Genomic DNA, 16,171 nt, shown 5'->3' on the forward strand with positions numbered 1-16,171 from the left:
TACAGTAAAAAAGCTTAATGCTTCACTGAATAAGAAGTTTAACAAGTAAAAAGCAAAAGCACCCTAATTTAGTAGGAATATGCACGATGGCTATAATAACTGAATGGAAAAATGATCATTTCAAATTGGGTATAGAAGAAACATTCCTCAAAACAATCAAGGCAATACATGACAAACCCATAGTTAGCATCATATTGAATTGGGAAAAATTGAAAGCATTTCCACGGAGATCCAGAACCAGACAAGGATGCCCACTTTCACCATTGCTATTCAACATAGTACTGAAAGTTTTAGCCAGAGCCATTAGGCAAGGAAAAGAAATCAAAGGCATAAAATTGGAAAGGAGGAAGTCACACTTTTTCTGCTTGCAGACATGTTATATATATATATATATGTGTGTATATATATGTATATATACATATATATGAATCAAGAGACTCTAAGAGATTATTGGAACTCATAAGACAGTTTGGTAAAATTGCAGGATATAAAAATTAACACAAAAAAATCAATAGCCTTTGTATATACAGACAATGCCAAGGCTGAGAAAGAACTTCTAAGATCAGACCCATTCACAAGAGCTATAAAAATTTCTTTTCATTGAGTCAAATCACAAGGAGGCTGTACAACTGAGTGGCTCTGGCCCAAAACTGATTCCTGAATTTAACCTTTGGGAGTTCCTGGCTATTGAGAGCCTAATACAGGCATTCAATGGGCTCCTTATTTTTAAATTTCACAGACTGGGATGAACAGTTCTGTGTGAAAGGTTAGGTCAGTATCCATATTCAAGTGAACTGCCCAGATACGACTCAGCCATCCCACTCCTCAGAATTTACCCAAGGGAAATTAAATTGGCAAACAAAAGAACTATCTGCACCTCCATGTTTATTGTAGCTCAATTCACAATAGTTAAGACATGGAATCAACCTAAATGCCCATCAACAGAAGAGTGGATAAAGAAATTATGGGATATGTACTCTATGGAATACTACACAGTGGTAAAAAAAAAAAACGAAATACACTGTAACAAAATGGATTAATCTGGAAAACATCATACTTAGTGAAACAAGCCAGTCCCAAAAGGGACAAATATCACATGTTCTTCCTGATCTGTGACAACTGAGCACCTAAAGGAAACATGTAGAAGTGAAACTGACATTATGAGAAGCAATGACTTGATCAGCTCCTGTCCTGACTTTTGAAGAATGACTTTTTTTTATTATTTTCTTTTTCTACTTAATATCATTGGTTGAACTCTTTACTTAACACAATTATTCATAGGTGTTTAAACCCAGTTGAAAATTGATCCCTGCTAAAAATAAGAGGGGGAATATGAGAGGGAGAAGATGTACAGTTCGGCACACATTCCCACAGACTTACCCCTAAGGGTAAAGCTAAAAACTTGCGATGCGACTCCAAATCCCATTGAGCTGGGTGGTACCAATGCCATCTTACTAGTTAAAGTGATCATTTTAAGTGTGTGACTGATCATAATAGGAATAATTGTCAAAGGGATCACATTAGTAAGACCAAGCATCTGCTAATAACAATAGATAGAATTAAAAAGAAGAGAATGATCCAACATGGGAAGCAGGCCACACAGCAGACCCATAGAATGACAAATGCCCTAAACAGCACTTTGGTCTCAGAATCAGCCCTTAAGGCATTCAGATCTGGCTAAAAATCCCATGAGATAATTTCAGGCATGGAAAACCAAGACACTGTGGCAACAAATGACCTACATGAAGGATCTCTGTGAGTGATATCCCAGTGGAAAGAAGGGGCCATCGAAGAAGGAGGTACCTTTCTCTGAAGGGAGGAGAGAACTTTCATTTTGCTTATGGCCCTGTCTAAATACTGATAGAGTTCGTGGACTCAAAAGGCTTCCATAGCCTTGGCAGCTCATGGCAAGAGCCTCGGGTTATCACTGAAATCATAAAAAAGAGTGTCAATTGTTAGATCAACAACAGGAGTCACTGTGCACTTGCTCCCCATGTAGGATCTCTGTCCTTAATGAGTTGTACTATGAGAATTAACAGTAAAACTTGTCTTCAAACAGTACTTTATACTTTGTGTGTCTGTGTGGGTGCAAACTGTTGAAATCTTTACTTAGTGTATACTAAATTGATCTTGTGTATCTAAAGATAATTAAAAATGAATCTTAATGAAAAATGGGATGGGAGAGGGAGCAGGAGGTGGGACAAGAGTGGGGGTAGGAGCTCAGGTATGGGGAGAAGAACCATTATTTTCCTAAAGCTTTACCTATGAAATTTATATTTATTAAATAAAAGCTTTCTAAAAATATCCAGTAGTGCCCAATGAGTTTGATATGGTAATGTGGATGTGTCTTGGCACATAATTTTAGAACCATGGTATTAAGCCACTGAATTTTTGTGTTCATTTCTCATTGCATCTAGCATTATCCTAATTAGTACAGGATGTACCACAGTTTATTCAGCCAGTTTCCTACTGATGGACATTTGGTTCCAGCTTGCTTTCTTCTTACAAACAATACTGTTGTGAATTTCTCTGTACAGATATTCTTACCTACTGCTAACTCCTACTTTTCTCTAGAATAAATTTTTAGAATTGTGTTCCCAGTAGCATACTCTATTTGTGCCTTAAGAGGCAATAGAACTAAGTCTTCCATAGGTTGTAGAAATCCACACACCCATTCTCACTTTTCTTATGCTTGTAGATATATTTGTCTTTTCAATCTGTGTAATACAGCAGGCCAAAAGTCAAGGCCAAAACCAAAGACAACCTCACAAATGCCAAGCCTACTTCGCTATGGCTTTAATTCATATTTGGGAGATTCCTACCAGTTTTAGCACCTCTCCCATGTTTATAGCTAGTTTTTAGTTCTTCTGAGAACTAGCTGCTCCTAGACCCATTTGAAAAATTTAGTTTATTTCATATTATGAAAACTTGTCATCTAAATTGCAAACATTTTCATTTCAGACTATTGTTTATCTTTTGATGCGACAATATTTCTCCAGTTGGAAGCAAATCTGACAGTGTTGTCAGTTGGGCTGGCTGCTGAGCTGGGTCACCTGTCTCACCGAGATGTCTCTGCCAGTGAGTCCATCCATCATGTAATGGAGAAAGAGGTGGGAAGTCCACACAAGAGTCTTCCCACCCCCCTCACTTTGGACTGGAATTGGTGGTGGTAAGGCCGTGCCCTTCACAGGAAGACAGCAGGGGTTGTGTTTTATTCATTGTATTACTACCAGTAGTCATAGTCTTCAAAGGCTTTCAACAAAATGAATTTGTACTTGTTGACTTTCAATCTTGTCCAACCTCTCCATTTAACAGGAGGCTGAAACCAAACGGGTAACTTGAGGCTAGTGTCATGGGGCAGAATGATTCATTTCTTATCATTGAGACTAAAACCCAGAGTTTAAGTTAAATCTGGCTTTATTCATGGGCAGAATGACAAATTTCTTTGCTTTCCCAGCCCCAAATTCACCTTCAAACCGGCTGTGCTATAAATGTCAGGGTTTTGGCTTTGCAGAGAGATGTTAAGCTTTGCCAGTAGAGGGCGCTACAGGGACATGGCAGGAAGCAGGGCTCCTCTTCCTGGATCCAGGGAGCAGTGTTGTGCTTCTGTGTTAGCTGCTGTTTCTGCATAATCTGTTCAGGGATGCTCTGCCCCAGCTGGGCACCCAGAGTGCCCTGTTGTCATCAGGTGGCTTAGCATCCTTGGCTCTGATCCATCAGTCACTTTCCTGCCAACTTCCCTGCACAGGCATTGCATCTATAAGTTGTACACCTGAGAAGTGCCTAACTTCAGTTCACAAGTGCCCTGGAGGGTCTCTCTGTCCTTGCCTGGGGACTGTTGTCCATTGCTGGCCTTGGCAAACAGCTGACTTCTGTCATCTCGTGGGCTACCACCATGCCCTCTCCACTGAGGTTTGAGTCTAGCTTCTCCAACATCTGTCACGCTCCATCAGCCCTATCATCCCCTGTGCACTTTCGTCATAGCTACCTAAATTTTATATTAAGTGTCTCTCGTATCAATCATCCTCTGAGTTCTCTTTCTTGATTGGACTCAGTGTAATAGAATACTGAGTACTTCCCTATGGACTCAGATGATTCAACCCCCTCTTTTATTTATTAGTTTTGCAACCTTTGGTGAGTCACAGCCTTGATGAACCTGTTTCCTCTCCCTTTGAGTGTTAGTGTGCCCTTCCTAGGCCAGCCTCACCCCACCTCTTTCTGACCAATTCCCATTGGTCCACCATGTCCTAGCCTTTATCATACTGCATCGTGATTGGCCTTCTCTCCTTTAGCAGCCGAGCAGCTTTCAATGACCTCTACTGGTATTCCCTAGACCCAGTGTCTCTCTGCATTCTATCCTTCACACTGTCACACAGTTACATCACTACACCTCTTCTGTTCTTATCTTTCCCCATTCTATCACACCTATCCTCCATTCTCCTTTCCTTCTCCTCTTTTTTTTTTTTTAAAGTATTCGAAAGCAGAGTCACAGAGAGTAAAATGCCTGCAAAGCTGGAGCTGGGCTAAGCCAAAGTCAGGAGCCTGGAACTCAATCCCTGTGTCCCATGTGGTTGGCAGGGACCCAACACCTTGATCCATCCCGCCCCGTCTCCCAGGGGGTGCATTAGCAGGAATCTGGAATTGGAACTGGAGCTGGAACTCAAGCCTAGGCACTTTAAAATGGGAAGCAGGGATTTCAATTTGGCATCTTAACCACTGCACCAAGTGCCCACCCCCTACCCTCTCTTTAATTCTTGGTTTCTCTTCAGCAGAGCAAAGGCATCGTGCCCCTGTGGAGCTCCGAATGACGACAGAATTGAAACGTGTGCACCGTAGCTCTCGGGTCTGGTGTGGCGGTACAGAAATTAGCAGAACTTACGCTTGTCGCAGTTGGGGCCAGTGTACGCAGAGCAGCACTCACAAGTGCCATCACCGTGGAGTCCACTGTTGCACACGCCATGCACACAGTTGCACACTGCAAACAGATGATGGGGAATTTTCATTATCTGATATAGACTGCTTCTAAAGGTTCTGGAAGGGCAACATTTTCAAAGTGTGCTTACTGAGAACCTGCACAGTGCGGTTTGGAGGAAATCATGGCTGGAAGTCTTAGAGACTCCATTGTGAAACTCAGAATCATCTTCCTTTTATCGTCTAACTTTTGGAGAGCGAGGCCTACTTCCTGGGATTTCTGCAGAGTTGAAGGAGGTAAGGTGTGTGAAGCATACCTGGCATTGGAGTATCACAGGCATTGGGGTTCTTTTCGCCGCTTTCTAACTAGTTGTTTCATTTTTGGATATCTCAATAAGAGAACCAATTTCCTTTTACATTTACCTGTTATGCTTAAAAGAGAAGAGCTACCATGAACTCAATCACTATTGGCAGAAGCATCTATGTAAACAAATTCTGCTTTCTGAATGACAGGGCAATGCAAGAATAAAAAAAGAAACCCATTGGGTCTGAATAAGTTTGTCATGCTTTCTAACTCAAAATAGATGGCTTTTCAGTTTAGTGACAGGTCATTTCAGAGATGACAAATGAAGGGTCCTCAAAGTAAAGGGTCAACTCCTCAGCACCCAGGCTGTGGCTCCTTCATACCAAGATTTACGGTCAGGTTGCTCCACTACCACTGTCTCCAATCCCTCTGTGAAGCATGTTGCGTGAGTTTTCCATTGCTGCTGTAACAAGTTACCTCGAACCTAGAGGCTTGGGACTGGTGCTGTGGCATAGTAGGTTAGGCATCCACCTGCAGCTCTGGCATCCCATATGGGTGCCAGTTCAAGGTCTGGCTGCTCCACTTCTGATCCAGCTCCCTGCTGATGGCCTGGGAAAGCAGAAGGTGGCCCAAGTGCTTGGGCTTTACACTGGTGTGGGAGACCCAGAAGCTGCTCCTGGCTCCTGGCTTTTGATTGGCCCAGCCCCAGCCATTGTGGCCATTTGGGGAGTGAATCAGCAGATGGAAGAGCTTTCTGTCTTCCCCTCTGTCTATAACTATGCCTCTCGGGTAAATAAATAAGTCTTAAAAAAAAAAAAAAAACAACCCTAGAGGCTTAATACAGCATGAGTTTATCTCATAGTTCTAGAGGTCTAAGGCCTTGTTAAACTCAAATCAGGGCTGTTTTTTCTGGATACTTCAGGAAAGAAGCTCTTTTGTCTCTGCCAACCTTTATCTGTCTTCAAAGTTCAAAACACAGTCCTTCTCCATTGGTTCTCTCATCAGCCCTGCTCTTCCACTTACAACCACCCTGGTGAGTACATCGGGCCACATGGATAACCCAGAGCAACTTCCTTAAGCTAAGTCTACTGTTCAGAAACCTTAACTCCCGCTGGCGCTGCGGCTCACTAGGCTAATCCTCCGCCTTGCGGCGCCCGCACACCAGGTTCTAGTCCTGGTCGGGGCACCGATCCTGTCCCGGTTGCCCCTCTTCCAGGCCAGCTTTCTGCTGTGGCCCGGGAGTGCAGTGGAGGATGGCCCAAGAGCTTGGGCCCTGCACCCCATGGGAGACCAGGAGAAGCACCTGGCTCCTGCCTTCGGATCAGCGCGGTGCGCCGGCCGCAGTGTGCCTACCGCGGCGGCCATTGGAGGGTGAACCAACGGCAAAAGGAAAACCTTTCTGTCTGCCTCTCTCTCACTGTCCACTCTGCCTGTCAAAAAAAAAAAAAAAAAAAAAAGAAACCTTAACTCCCCTTTGCCAGGTAACCTCCATCCTCCCAGGTTCTAGCAGTTAGGACACAGACATCTTTGGGGACCATTCTTCTGCTACCACACACATGTTCAAGTGCTTTGTAAGCCAATTTAATATCAGCTCAGGTACAATATAATTAAGAAGATTAGCCTGCTTAAAAACTTAACCAAAAATACCAGAAAAGCCAGAATAAAGTAGTTCAACCATCTAATAGCCTAGTTAATAATAAAATCTAATAATCCTTTGCCTTCTTGATTACATCTCTCACTTCGATTTTCTGCTCATATATCCCCTGGTACTGTTCCTCATTCAGGTCCTCATTATGTTTTGCTTTGACTATTGCAGTAGACTTTAGCTGGCCTTGCTCCCTTCAATTTGTCCCCTTTCCATCCCACCTGTTTCCTTCGATTAGCAGTGACATCAGGATGGCCTTCCCTCAAATAATGACTCTCAGTTACCAGGTAAATGATATCCGAATGCTTCAGTCTGGCAAACAAGGACCTCCCCAGTGTGTCTCCGACCTTTATCATTTTTCACTTTCACCTTCCACCTTCGATTTTATATACCCTGGATTCTAAGTATGGAGGATGACTCAGTTCACTCCTCACTTCTCTCCCTTTGCAACACTTATTGTACACCTACTGCGATCAGGGTGCTGTGCAAGAGATTAATAGTCCAAAGATAACAGGACAAAGTCAAAGAGCGCACAGATTAATGGCAGAAGAAAACAGCCAATGCAGTATGATAAAGGCTAGGACATGGTGGACCAATGGGAATTGGCCAGGAAGAGGTGGGGTGAGGCTGCCCTAGAAAAGACATGCCAGGCAGAAGTAACAGGATGTGCCTCCTACCGTTTCACACCTCTACTTTTACATCAGTTGTGCTCTCTCCCTTGGGCACTGACTGAAACTCTCCTCATCCTTCAAGGCCAACCAAAGCCCCCACTTCTGTGGTGCCATCTTAGTGGTCCCAAACCAGACCCTGTGCTCCTCTGGGCTCTGGTAGCATTTTTTTCTACCTTGTTTACTATTACATTCTAATGCAACTACAGTCAGGTGCTGCATAATGATTTTTGCTCAAGGATGGTAACCCCATTAGATTATAATGGAGCTGAAACATTCATTCCTTTCACCTGGAGATGTTGTAGCAAAAAGCATTGCTTCCACGTTTGCAGGGATGCTCAGCCACTGCACTGCAAGCTGTATGAAATTATAGCAATACTGTGCACAGCACCTAGTACTTGATAATGCTAACAAATGACTATACTACTGGTTCATGTTTGTGATATAATTTTTAGAGAGTACCTTTTGCTTATTAAAAAATGACTTCTGTAAAACAGTATGTTGGTTACTTTACTGGTTAGAACATACATCTGTCATGTTGCTTGACTGCATCACGAGGGCCCACGGAGTGACTGGTTTGAATCACCTGGGTTTGTGTGATGTGCACTCTGACGTTCACACAACAATGAAATTGCATAACGGGGCATTTCTCAGAACAGATCCATGTCGGTAAGTGACACATGACTGCATTATGGTTTTTGTGGCTGCCCACTGTTGTCTCTTCTCTGTTCAGACACCATCATGCAGTGGCCTAGTCGGTCTCATTACATCAGTCATTGCGAGTCTGTCTGAGGGTGATACTGAGATTATGTTCAGCTGGGGAACATTGTGCTCTAGCTGGTAGCAACTAGGTCAGCACTAGCACTTTCTCAATTCATTTATTTCTCTTCCCTGTTAGGTTAGATCCCCCTGGATTGCCTTCCCTTGCTCCATATATGGGGTCTTCAAAGTGTTTGTGGAAGGGGCTGGCATTGTGGTACAGCAGGTTAAGCCACTGCCTGCAATGCCAGCATCCCATAGGGGCGCTGGTTCATGGAAGATGGCTCAAGTGCTTGGGCCACTGACACTTACATGGGAGACCTGGATGGAGTTCCAGGTTCCTGGTTTTGGCCTAGCCTAGCCCTGGTCATTGGAAGATTGTGCTCTAACTGTCTTTGAAATACATAAATCTTGTATAAAGTTCAAGAAAAACATGTATTATGAAAAAAACCTACACAGATCAATTTTTTTATTTTGAAAGATTCAAAGCATTTTTAAACTTATTTTAAAATCATTTTATCTTGTAATATTTTTTCAAACTACTTATTTTTAGAATAAACACATCACATATTTCTACTTTCCATGAAGTTTTTGAATCCCCATCATACTACCCTTCAATAACCTTTGTGGAACCTTTTACAACTATACAACTAAATTTTAAATAAGGCCAGCATTTGTCAAGGGCCAGGATTAAGGTGATGAGAGTGAGGCAGGAGAGGGAAAATGTGCAGTTGAATCCTTCAACACTTAGATGTTTTGTTCATCAATTCTAAAGTATTACTGTCCAGGTTTCATCTTGACCTTCAAGAGCGTGTGCTAGAGTCCTAATCTCTAGGATCTGAGATGGATCCTACTTGGTAACAGAGTTATTGCAGATGTAAGTAGTTACGATGAGGTTGTATTGGAGTGGGGGTGAGCCCTCATTCCAATGTGACCGGTGTCCCTACAATAGGAAGAGAAGACACAGAGGTTGAAGGGAATGAGGCCATGAGAAGATGGTGACAGAGACTAGGGTAATGTTGCCACAGCCAAGGAACACCTGAGGCTGCCAGAGCTGGAGGAGGCAAGGAGGGATTCTCTTCTCTCCTCTTTTCTCTTCTAGAAGCTCTGAAAGGAGCATGGCTCTGCTGATTTTGAATTTCTAGCTCCAGAAGGAAGCCTGAACAATTATTTAGCTTCCGTGAGATTTTTGGTTCCTTCTTAAATTTTGCACCTAGGGCATGCTCCTTGCTGACCCTGCTCTAGACCTGGCCCTACACTCACCTTTTTCTAGGCATTGACTATCTACCAGGCATTTTGCAAGTGTTCTGTGTGCAATATCTAATTCGATGCTCACAAACTTCTGTGTATAAATACGTCAAGAATTAAATTGGATTTGCACTTGCCAGCCTCCTTCAGTTGCCAGCCTCCCTCCAAACCCAAATGCCGTTGTTTCCATTAGAACAAATCACACAACATCCACCTGTGGCTGCAACTTTTGGGAAATGACAAGTTCTGGAGAGAAGCCAGAGGGAGCCACAGTGTATGGATTTTACTAGAGCAGATTCAATTCCATTAAAAATGCAGTGGTTGGTTTTATGGCACAGCAGGTTAAAACACCACTAAGGATGCTAACATCCCGTATTGGAGTGCTGGTTTGAGTCCTGGCTACTCTGATTCGGCTTCCTGCTAATGCATCCCAGAAGGCAGTGATGGTACCTCGAGTGTGTGGGCTCCTGCCACCCACGTGGAAGATCTGGCTAGAGTTCTGGGCCTCTGGATTTGGCCTGGTCCAGCCAAGGCCACTGCGGGCATTCAGGGAGTGAACCAGTAGGTGGAAGACTTCTCTCATTTTTCCATTCAATTAGATGCAAACAAATAGAACATTAAACTGCTTATTCAGATCCTACCAATAGCAGGCAATATAGTAGGCACCAGGTGTGTGTGTGTAATTCACAATATTTAAATTGAAGGAGCTCACTGTGTAGGAGAGAAGCTAGACCCTAAGAGAAACGGTGAGATTTGACATCCTAAGTGTGGTCATACAGCCCGTGGACGAAGCTGAGCGGCATAAGAGGGAGTGGGCAGGGCACTTGGGCCCTGCTCACAGCTCAGATACTGACTGCCCTCCTAGCTGCAAGGCCCTGGCACCAGCCTCTCCCTGTGTCCTGTCCTCCTTCCAGGGCAGCCTCTCTACTGGATTGGCTGACCTGGCACAAGCTGCTTTTGGGAGTCTGACACTGCATTGCAGGGCTGCCAGCCAACGCCAAGGAAGTGACCTTGGGAAGGGAAAGCAGCAGAGGAATTCCCAGATGGTCCTTGAAAAGGCCATTGCTACTTTGTGAACTGGCCTCAGCAAATCTCCAGAGACACGGGAAACTTGGACCGTGACACCGAAGTGGTCAAAGTCGTGACCATTTTGGCCAGAGGGGTAATAGTGTACATGGTCCCAAGACACATTCCATGGCAGGAGCCAACTGCTGGCTCTTCTGCAATTTTGTAATATAATTGTTGCCCACATTGCTAGCTCTTTAGTCTCAGGGACCTAATCTCTCTCTTATCAGCCTTCTAGGGGCTGATATGTAGTAGGCACTCAGAGGCAGGATGGTGCAGTGTTTGAGATCCTAAGTGCTGGGATCAGACACATGGGGGCAAATCCTGCTTCTGCAGCTGTTCCAGCTGCATGGCCTCATTGAGTGACCTCTGCCTTTTTGTCCACAGAATGAGTGCTCCCACTTAAGTTGTAAAGAATACCCGCAGAGTATGGGGACTGCCTGGCATGCGGTAGGCACTCAAAATGCTAGGTATTCTGTTGTGGGACCGATTTGGGAGTCATGTCGGAGAAAATGGGCTTTGTATCCTGTGTTAGCTGGGGCCTGGGGCACTGAGTAGGGTAGGGATTTGGCATTGGCTGGTGCAGCTCTAAATCATCTCCAAACCAATAAACAGCCTGGTAGGAGAACGCTCCAGTGGCAGGGTAAAGTCATTGTTAAAAATACACTGCACCTAATGGAGCTGTCTCAGGTCCAGGCAGAATTGCCACATCCTAGGGACCGATACCACATTGGATGAAGCAACACTGGCCCCTAGTGGAGACCTGGCTAAAAACACTTGCAGGATCTAGTTCTTGCCAATGGGAAATAAGCAGCCATTACTGACTCCCTCACCGATTAATTCCTTCATACATTCCTTTTTGCTTGCTGTTGGATTGTTTTTGTTGTCACTTAGTTCTTGCTTCCCTCTATTGCTTGTGACATGCTGCTGTAAGCTTTGCTATGTTGTCAGCCCCACGAGGCAGGCATTATTCCTTCCAGTTTACAGCCCAAGGAGTTTAGATCCCTTGGCCTAGGTCACATGGCCATTTATGGTGCTTCTCAAACTCAGGCCAGTCTGACTTCGCAGCCTGCACTCTTCAACCACTCTGTTAGGGCTGTGCTAGCCACAAGCCAGGTGTAGCTATTTGGATTCAATTAGTATTTTAAATTTTAAGTTCAGTCCCTCAGTTGCACTAGCCACACATTGGGTGCTCAGTGGCCACATGTTGCTAGTGGCTGCTAGGTTGACTGCTGCAGCTACGGAACATTTCCAACATTACAGGAAGTTCTAGAAATATCTGGGATGGGGAGATATTCCCCCACCCCCAGCTCTGTTTAGGTTTCCAGTTTCCTTACTTAGAGTTCTAAACCATCTTATCTTTCTCCCTTTCACTTGGCCTTTCTCCATGGCACAAACATGAAGTGAGGCTACTTTCATGGTTTGGCAATGTTCAGAGTCTCCAGGTACACCTGTGTTCACCAGTCATCGATGCCTGTCTGTTAAAACAACCCAGTTCATCTTCTTCCCAAACAATTCTTCCTCTACTTTCTTGGGAACTAAGCAACGCTAGCTCTCTTCTTTCTCTTCTCATTTCAGTATTTTTTACTATATATAATTTAATTCTAGCACTGTAGTAGGGAAGGGCCAATTTGGAAGGAGACATGTTATTTCTAAACAATCTATTATAATTTTTCCTACTGTCCTTCAATGCCATGTTAATCTTAAAGCCACACCAAATGCCACTATCTGCCTGCAATTTGGTCTTGCTAACACCTTTATGAGATGGTGTTTTGCAGAATGGTGAGGGAAGAAATGCCTAAGACGAGGAGGCTGTGGGGAATAACAGGTAATAACAACTCCGATTGTCATCCTTGCTAGAGGAGGCAGCACTTCCCTGTGTATAGATGACAAACACACAAACAGAGCATGCTCAGTAAACCTGCCCAGGTTCTCCCAGTTAACAGCCTTGACGCCGAAACCTGTTTTGAGTTGAAAAACTGAGTTCTAATCTCCACTTCATGCTGCCCCTTGGAAGCGTACTTCTGGGCCAGGACAACATTGCTGGATCACTCATTTACTCACTCATGTATTCATTCCTCTAGAAGTATCAGAAGTGCTTACCTTCTCGGCAGCTCTGGAGTTAAACATAACTGCACCTGCCTTCCAGGATGCCATGGTTTAGTGAGGCAAAGCCTCTGCCATTGAAGATGAAACTTATTAGACTGGCAACATGATAGGGATGTGACGAGCAGATGTATGGCTTCTTGGAAAACTATTTGAATCCAAGCAATGTCTAATGCATTTCATTTTTCCACAAAAGCCAGAACTAAGGTGGTACTGGACAAAGTCACCATATACGTTCCCTGGCAGCCACTGTCTCTACCACATCACATTTTTAGGCCCTGTGGATTCTGTGCACTCCAATTTCTGGCATCTAAAGCTTGTTGCCTGAGGGTTTGATGAGAACACCAAGGCGGCTGCTCTGAGTGCTCACAAGATGCTGGAAGTGCCAGGAAATGGGCACCTGTTCCCTGGTGGTTCTGCCAGTTTCCTGGTGCTGCTCTAACAAATTGCCACAATCTTAGTGATGTGGTTTGGATACAGCTTGGGTTTGTCTCCCAAGGGTTTCTGTGTTAGAAGCTTGGTCACCAGTGATGTTGAGAAGTGGGGGTGGGGGGCAGTGCTGTGGCATAGTGGGTAAAGCTGCCACCTGCAGTGCTGGCAACCTATATGGGCGCTGGTTCAAGTCCCAGCTGTTCCACTTCCGATCCAGCTCTCTGCTATGGCCTGGGAAAGCAGTAGAAGATGGCCCAGGTCCTTGGGTCCGTGCACCAACATTGGAGGCCCAGAGGAGGCTCCTGGCTTCAAAATGGCATAGCTCTGGCCATTGTAGCCATCTTGGGAGTGAACCAGCAGATGGAAGACTTGTCTCTCTCCCCCCCCCTCCCCTCCTCCCCTTCTCCCCCCTCCCCTCCTCCCCTCCCCCTCTCCTGCCCTCCCCCCTTTGCCTCTGCCTCTCTGTAACTCTGCCTTTCAAATAAATAAATCTTAAAAAAAAGTGGTGGTGGGATCTTTAAGAGGTGGGGCCCAGGGAGCGGTCACTAGGTCATTGTGAGTATCCCCTCGGAAGGGACTCACATGGTTCTCGTGGAACACCAACCAGTTCCTGCCAAAGGAGCTGTAATGAAAGCACGGAAGCCCTCCCCTCGGCTGGCCTCCGCCTCGTCATAGGATTTCTCCCTCTCATGCACTCCCGCCATGATGTCATCTCTTGTGATGTGCGGCAGCCACAGGGCCCTTGCCAGAGTTCCCACAGGCTGCTTGGGCTTTCTACCTCCAAGCCATGAGCTAAATAAACTTATTTCTTTTTTAAACAAATTGCCCAGCCTCAGGTGTTTAGTTATAGCATCGGAGAATGGACTGAAATCTTCAGTGCCTTAAACCAAGACAACTTCGTCATCTTATATTTCTGGAAGGCAGAAACCTAGGGTCACAGTACCAAGATCAAGGCACTGGCTGAAGCAAGTTCCTCTATGCAGGCTTGAAGGCTCCACCGTGGGGCCTTTCTCAGCCTCTGGAGGTTTCCTGCACTGCTTGGCTTGTGACTCCTTCCATCTTCCAAGGCAGCAGTGGCCAGTTATGTCTTTCTTCTCATGGCCACTAAGTCCCCTACCTTCCTCTCTCCACATTTGCAGACCCTTCTGATTACACTGAGCCCACCCAATACTCCAGGAATGATCTCTTATTGTAAGGTCTGATGAGTAGCAACCTTACTTCTATCCGAATTCCCCTTTGCCATCTCTCAAGATGAGGCTCTGTGCATCTTTGGGGAGCCATTGTTCTGCCTGCCCCTTTGGGCTAGATAACCCTAGGCACCCTAGGGAATCAAACAGCTCAGCTTCATTCATTCACTGACTGCACACAAGCATTGTGCTGGGATGTGGCAAGCACCTGCTATGTGGTTTTTTTGTTTTTTGGGTTTTTTTTTTTTGACAGAGTTAGAGACAGAAAGGTCTTCCTTCCATTGGTTCACCCCCCAAATGGCTGCTACGGCCGGCGCGCTGCGCCGATCTGAAGCCAGGAGCCAGATGCTTCCTCTTGGTCTCCCATGCGGGTGCAGGGCCCAAGCACTTGGGCCATCCTCCACTGCCTTCCTGGGCCACAGCAGAGAGCTGGACTGGAAGAAGAGCAAACAGGACAGAACTGGTGCCCCAATTGGGACTAGAACCCAGAGTGCCGGCACCGTAGGTGGAGGATTAGCCTAGTGAGCCGCAGTGCTGGCTATGTGGTTCTCACCAGCTCCCAGCCATCCATGCTGGTGCCTGTCTTGATAACACACCCTTTACTTTTTCTCACACTCCTTCTTGACATCAAGAAGTTACTGAAAACACATTCCAGATAAACTACTTGTACTCAAATCCTTGTCTCAGGGTCTGCTTCCAGAGGCAACCAAAAATCAGAGAATGGAGAAGTCACTCTGAGGTTTCTTTAATTTGGAATCAACAATCCCTGGCCACAGCACACATTTATTTTTGGACTCACAAAAGGAAGGGAAGAATTAGAATGTGGTGGCAGCTGTAGAAGAATTAGAAAATTCTGGGTGTCCGTGGAGTCCAGGATCCAGAAAGGGATCCAGAAAGGGAGTAACTGTGCAGGCATGGAACAGATGGCTGTTGGGTCCCAGAGCTCAGAGAGAATCGTCTCCCTGCCTACCCCATGCCAGAGGGCGTTACTGGCAAATAGCAGTTTGCAAGTCCGAGAATCACACACGGTCTCTTCGTTGACTGCATTGTATCAGAGGGGTTAACCTGTTTCTCCCCATAGACTTGATTACATATAACTTCCCAACGAATCCCTCCCTCTACTCCTGCAACAAACAGCCTCTCCCATCCCTTAAGAATGTGTTAACATGAAAATCAGATGTACCTTGTGAACAGCTGGGTCCAAATAGGTTGTCATCAGAACAGGTTTCACAGGCTGTTCCGCCAAAGCCTTCCTGCAAGATACATGACGTTAGACCCAAAGGGACCTGTGTGGCCCAAGAAGCCCTTGAACTTGCTACTGATGGTCTGGGTAGTATTTGTTTCTCCAATACAGCTGAGCCTTTATTGAATCCCTGACTGTTTCTTCCTTTGGTCCTGCTGTTTTGGTGTCCTTTCCCACCAAGCATCCACAGCTGTACAGAAGAAAGCGGCTTTGTCAGCCCAAAGGTATAGATAGATGGCAGGTGCTAACAGGCACATCACAGTGTCACCCATGAGTGAGAGCAAAACTCCGTTTTGCATTTCTGAAGAGAGTGGAGCTCAATCCCCTTCAGGAGGAATTCTTTGCATTTAAACTCTCTAAGGCTTGAAACTTGCCAACAGCCACTTTCATAAGATAACCAAAAAATTCCTCACTAGGTAGACTCAGAGGTTCAAAGGATGTTGAGGACAGCACCACCTGATGGTGGTGATTTTTAATGCAGCAATGACAACAACTTCTATAGACCTGGTTGGCTTCTCCAGTCTGTCTCACAGGATATAATTTCATTTTACTTTCTCAACATTATTGCATAGATAGTATTTCAAACCCATTTTACAGATGGTT

The 16,171-nt window shown here is 45.1% G+C and overlaps 1 protein-coding gene across 1 annotated transcript in view; it reads right to left on the bottom strand.

Annotated features, from left to right (window-relative positions):
- STAB2 (stabilin 2) overlaps nucleotides 1–16,171 on the bottom strand; it is a 206,502-nt gene that overhangs the window by 170,070 nt on the left and 20,261 nt on the right. Inside the window, exons 5-6 of the mRNA XM_062203017.1 lie at nucleotides 15,509–15,578; nucleotides 4,880–4,975 (exon numbers count right to left, since the gene is read on the bottom strand). Of these exons, the coding sequence (XP_062059001.1) occupies nucleotides 4,880–4,975; nucleotides 15,509–15,578 (166 nt within the window). The remainder of the gene's footprint in view (nucleotides 1–4,879; nucleotides 4,976–15,508; nucleotides 15,579–16,171) is intronic.

Source organism: Lepus europaeus, chromosome 10, assembly GCF_033115175.1.
Source record: "Lepus europaeus isolate LE1 chromosome 10, mLepTim1.pri, whole genome shotgun sequence".
Lineage (NCBI taxonomy): Eukaryota > Metazoa > Chordata > Mammalia > Lagomorpha > Leporidae > Lepus > Lepus europaeus.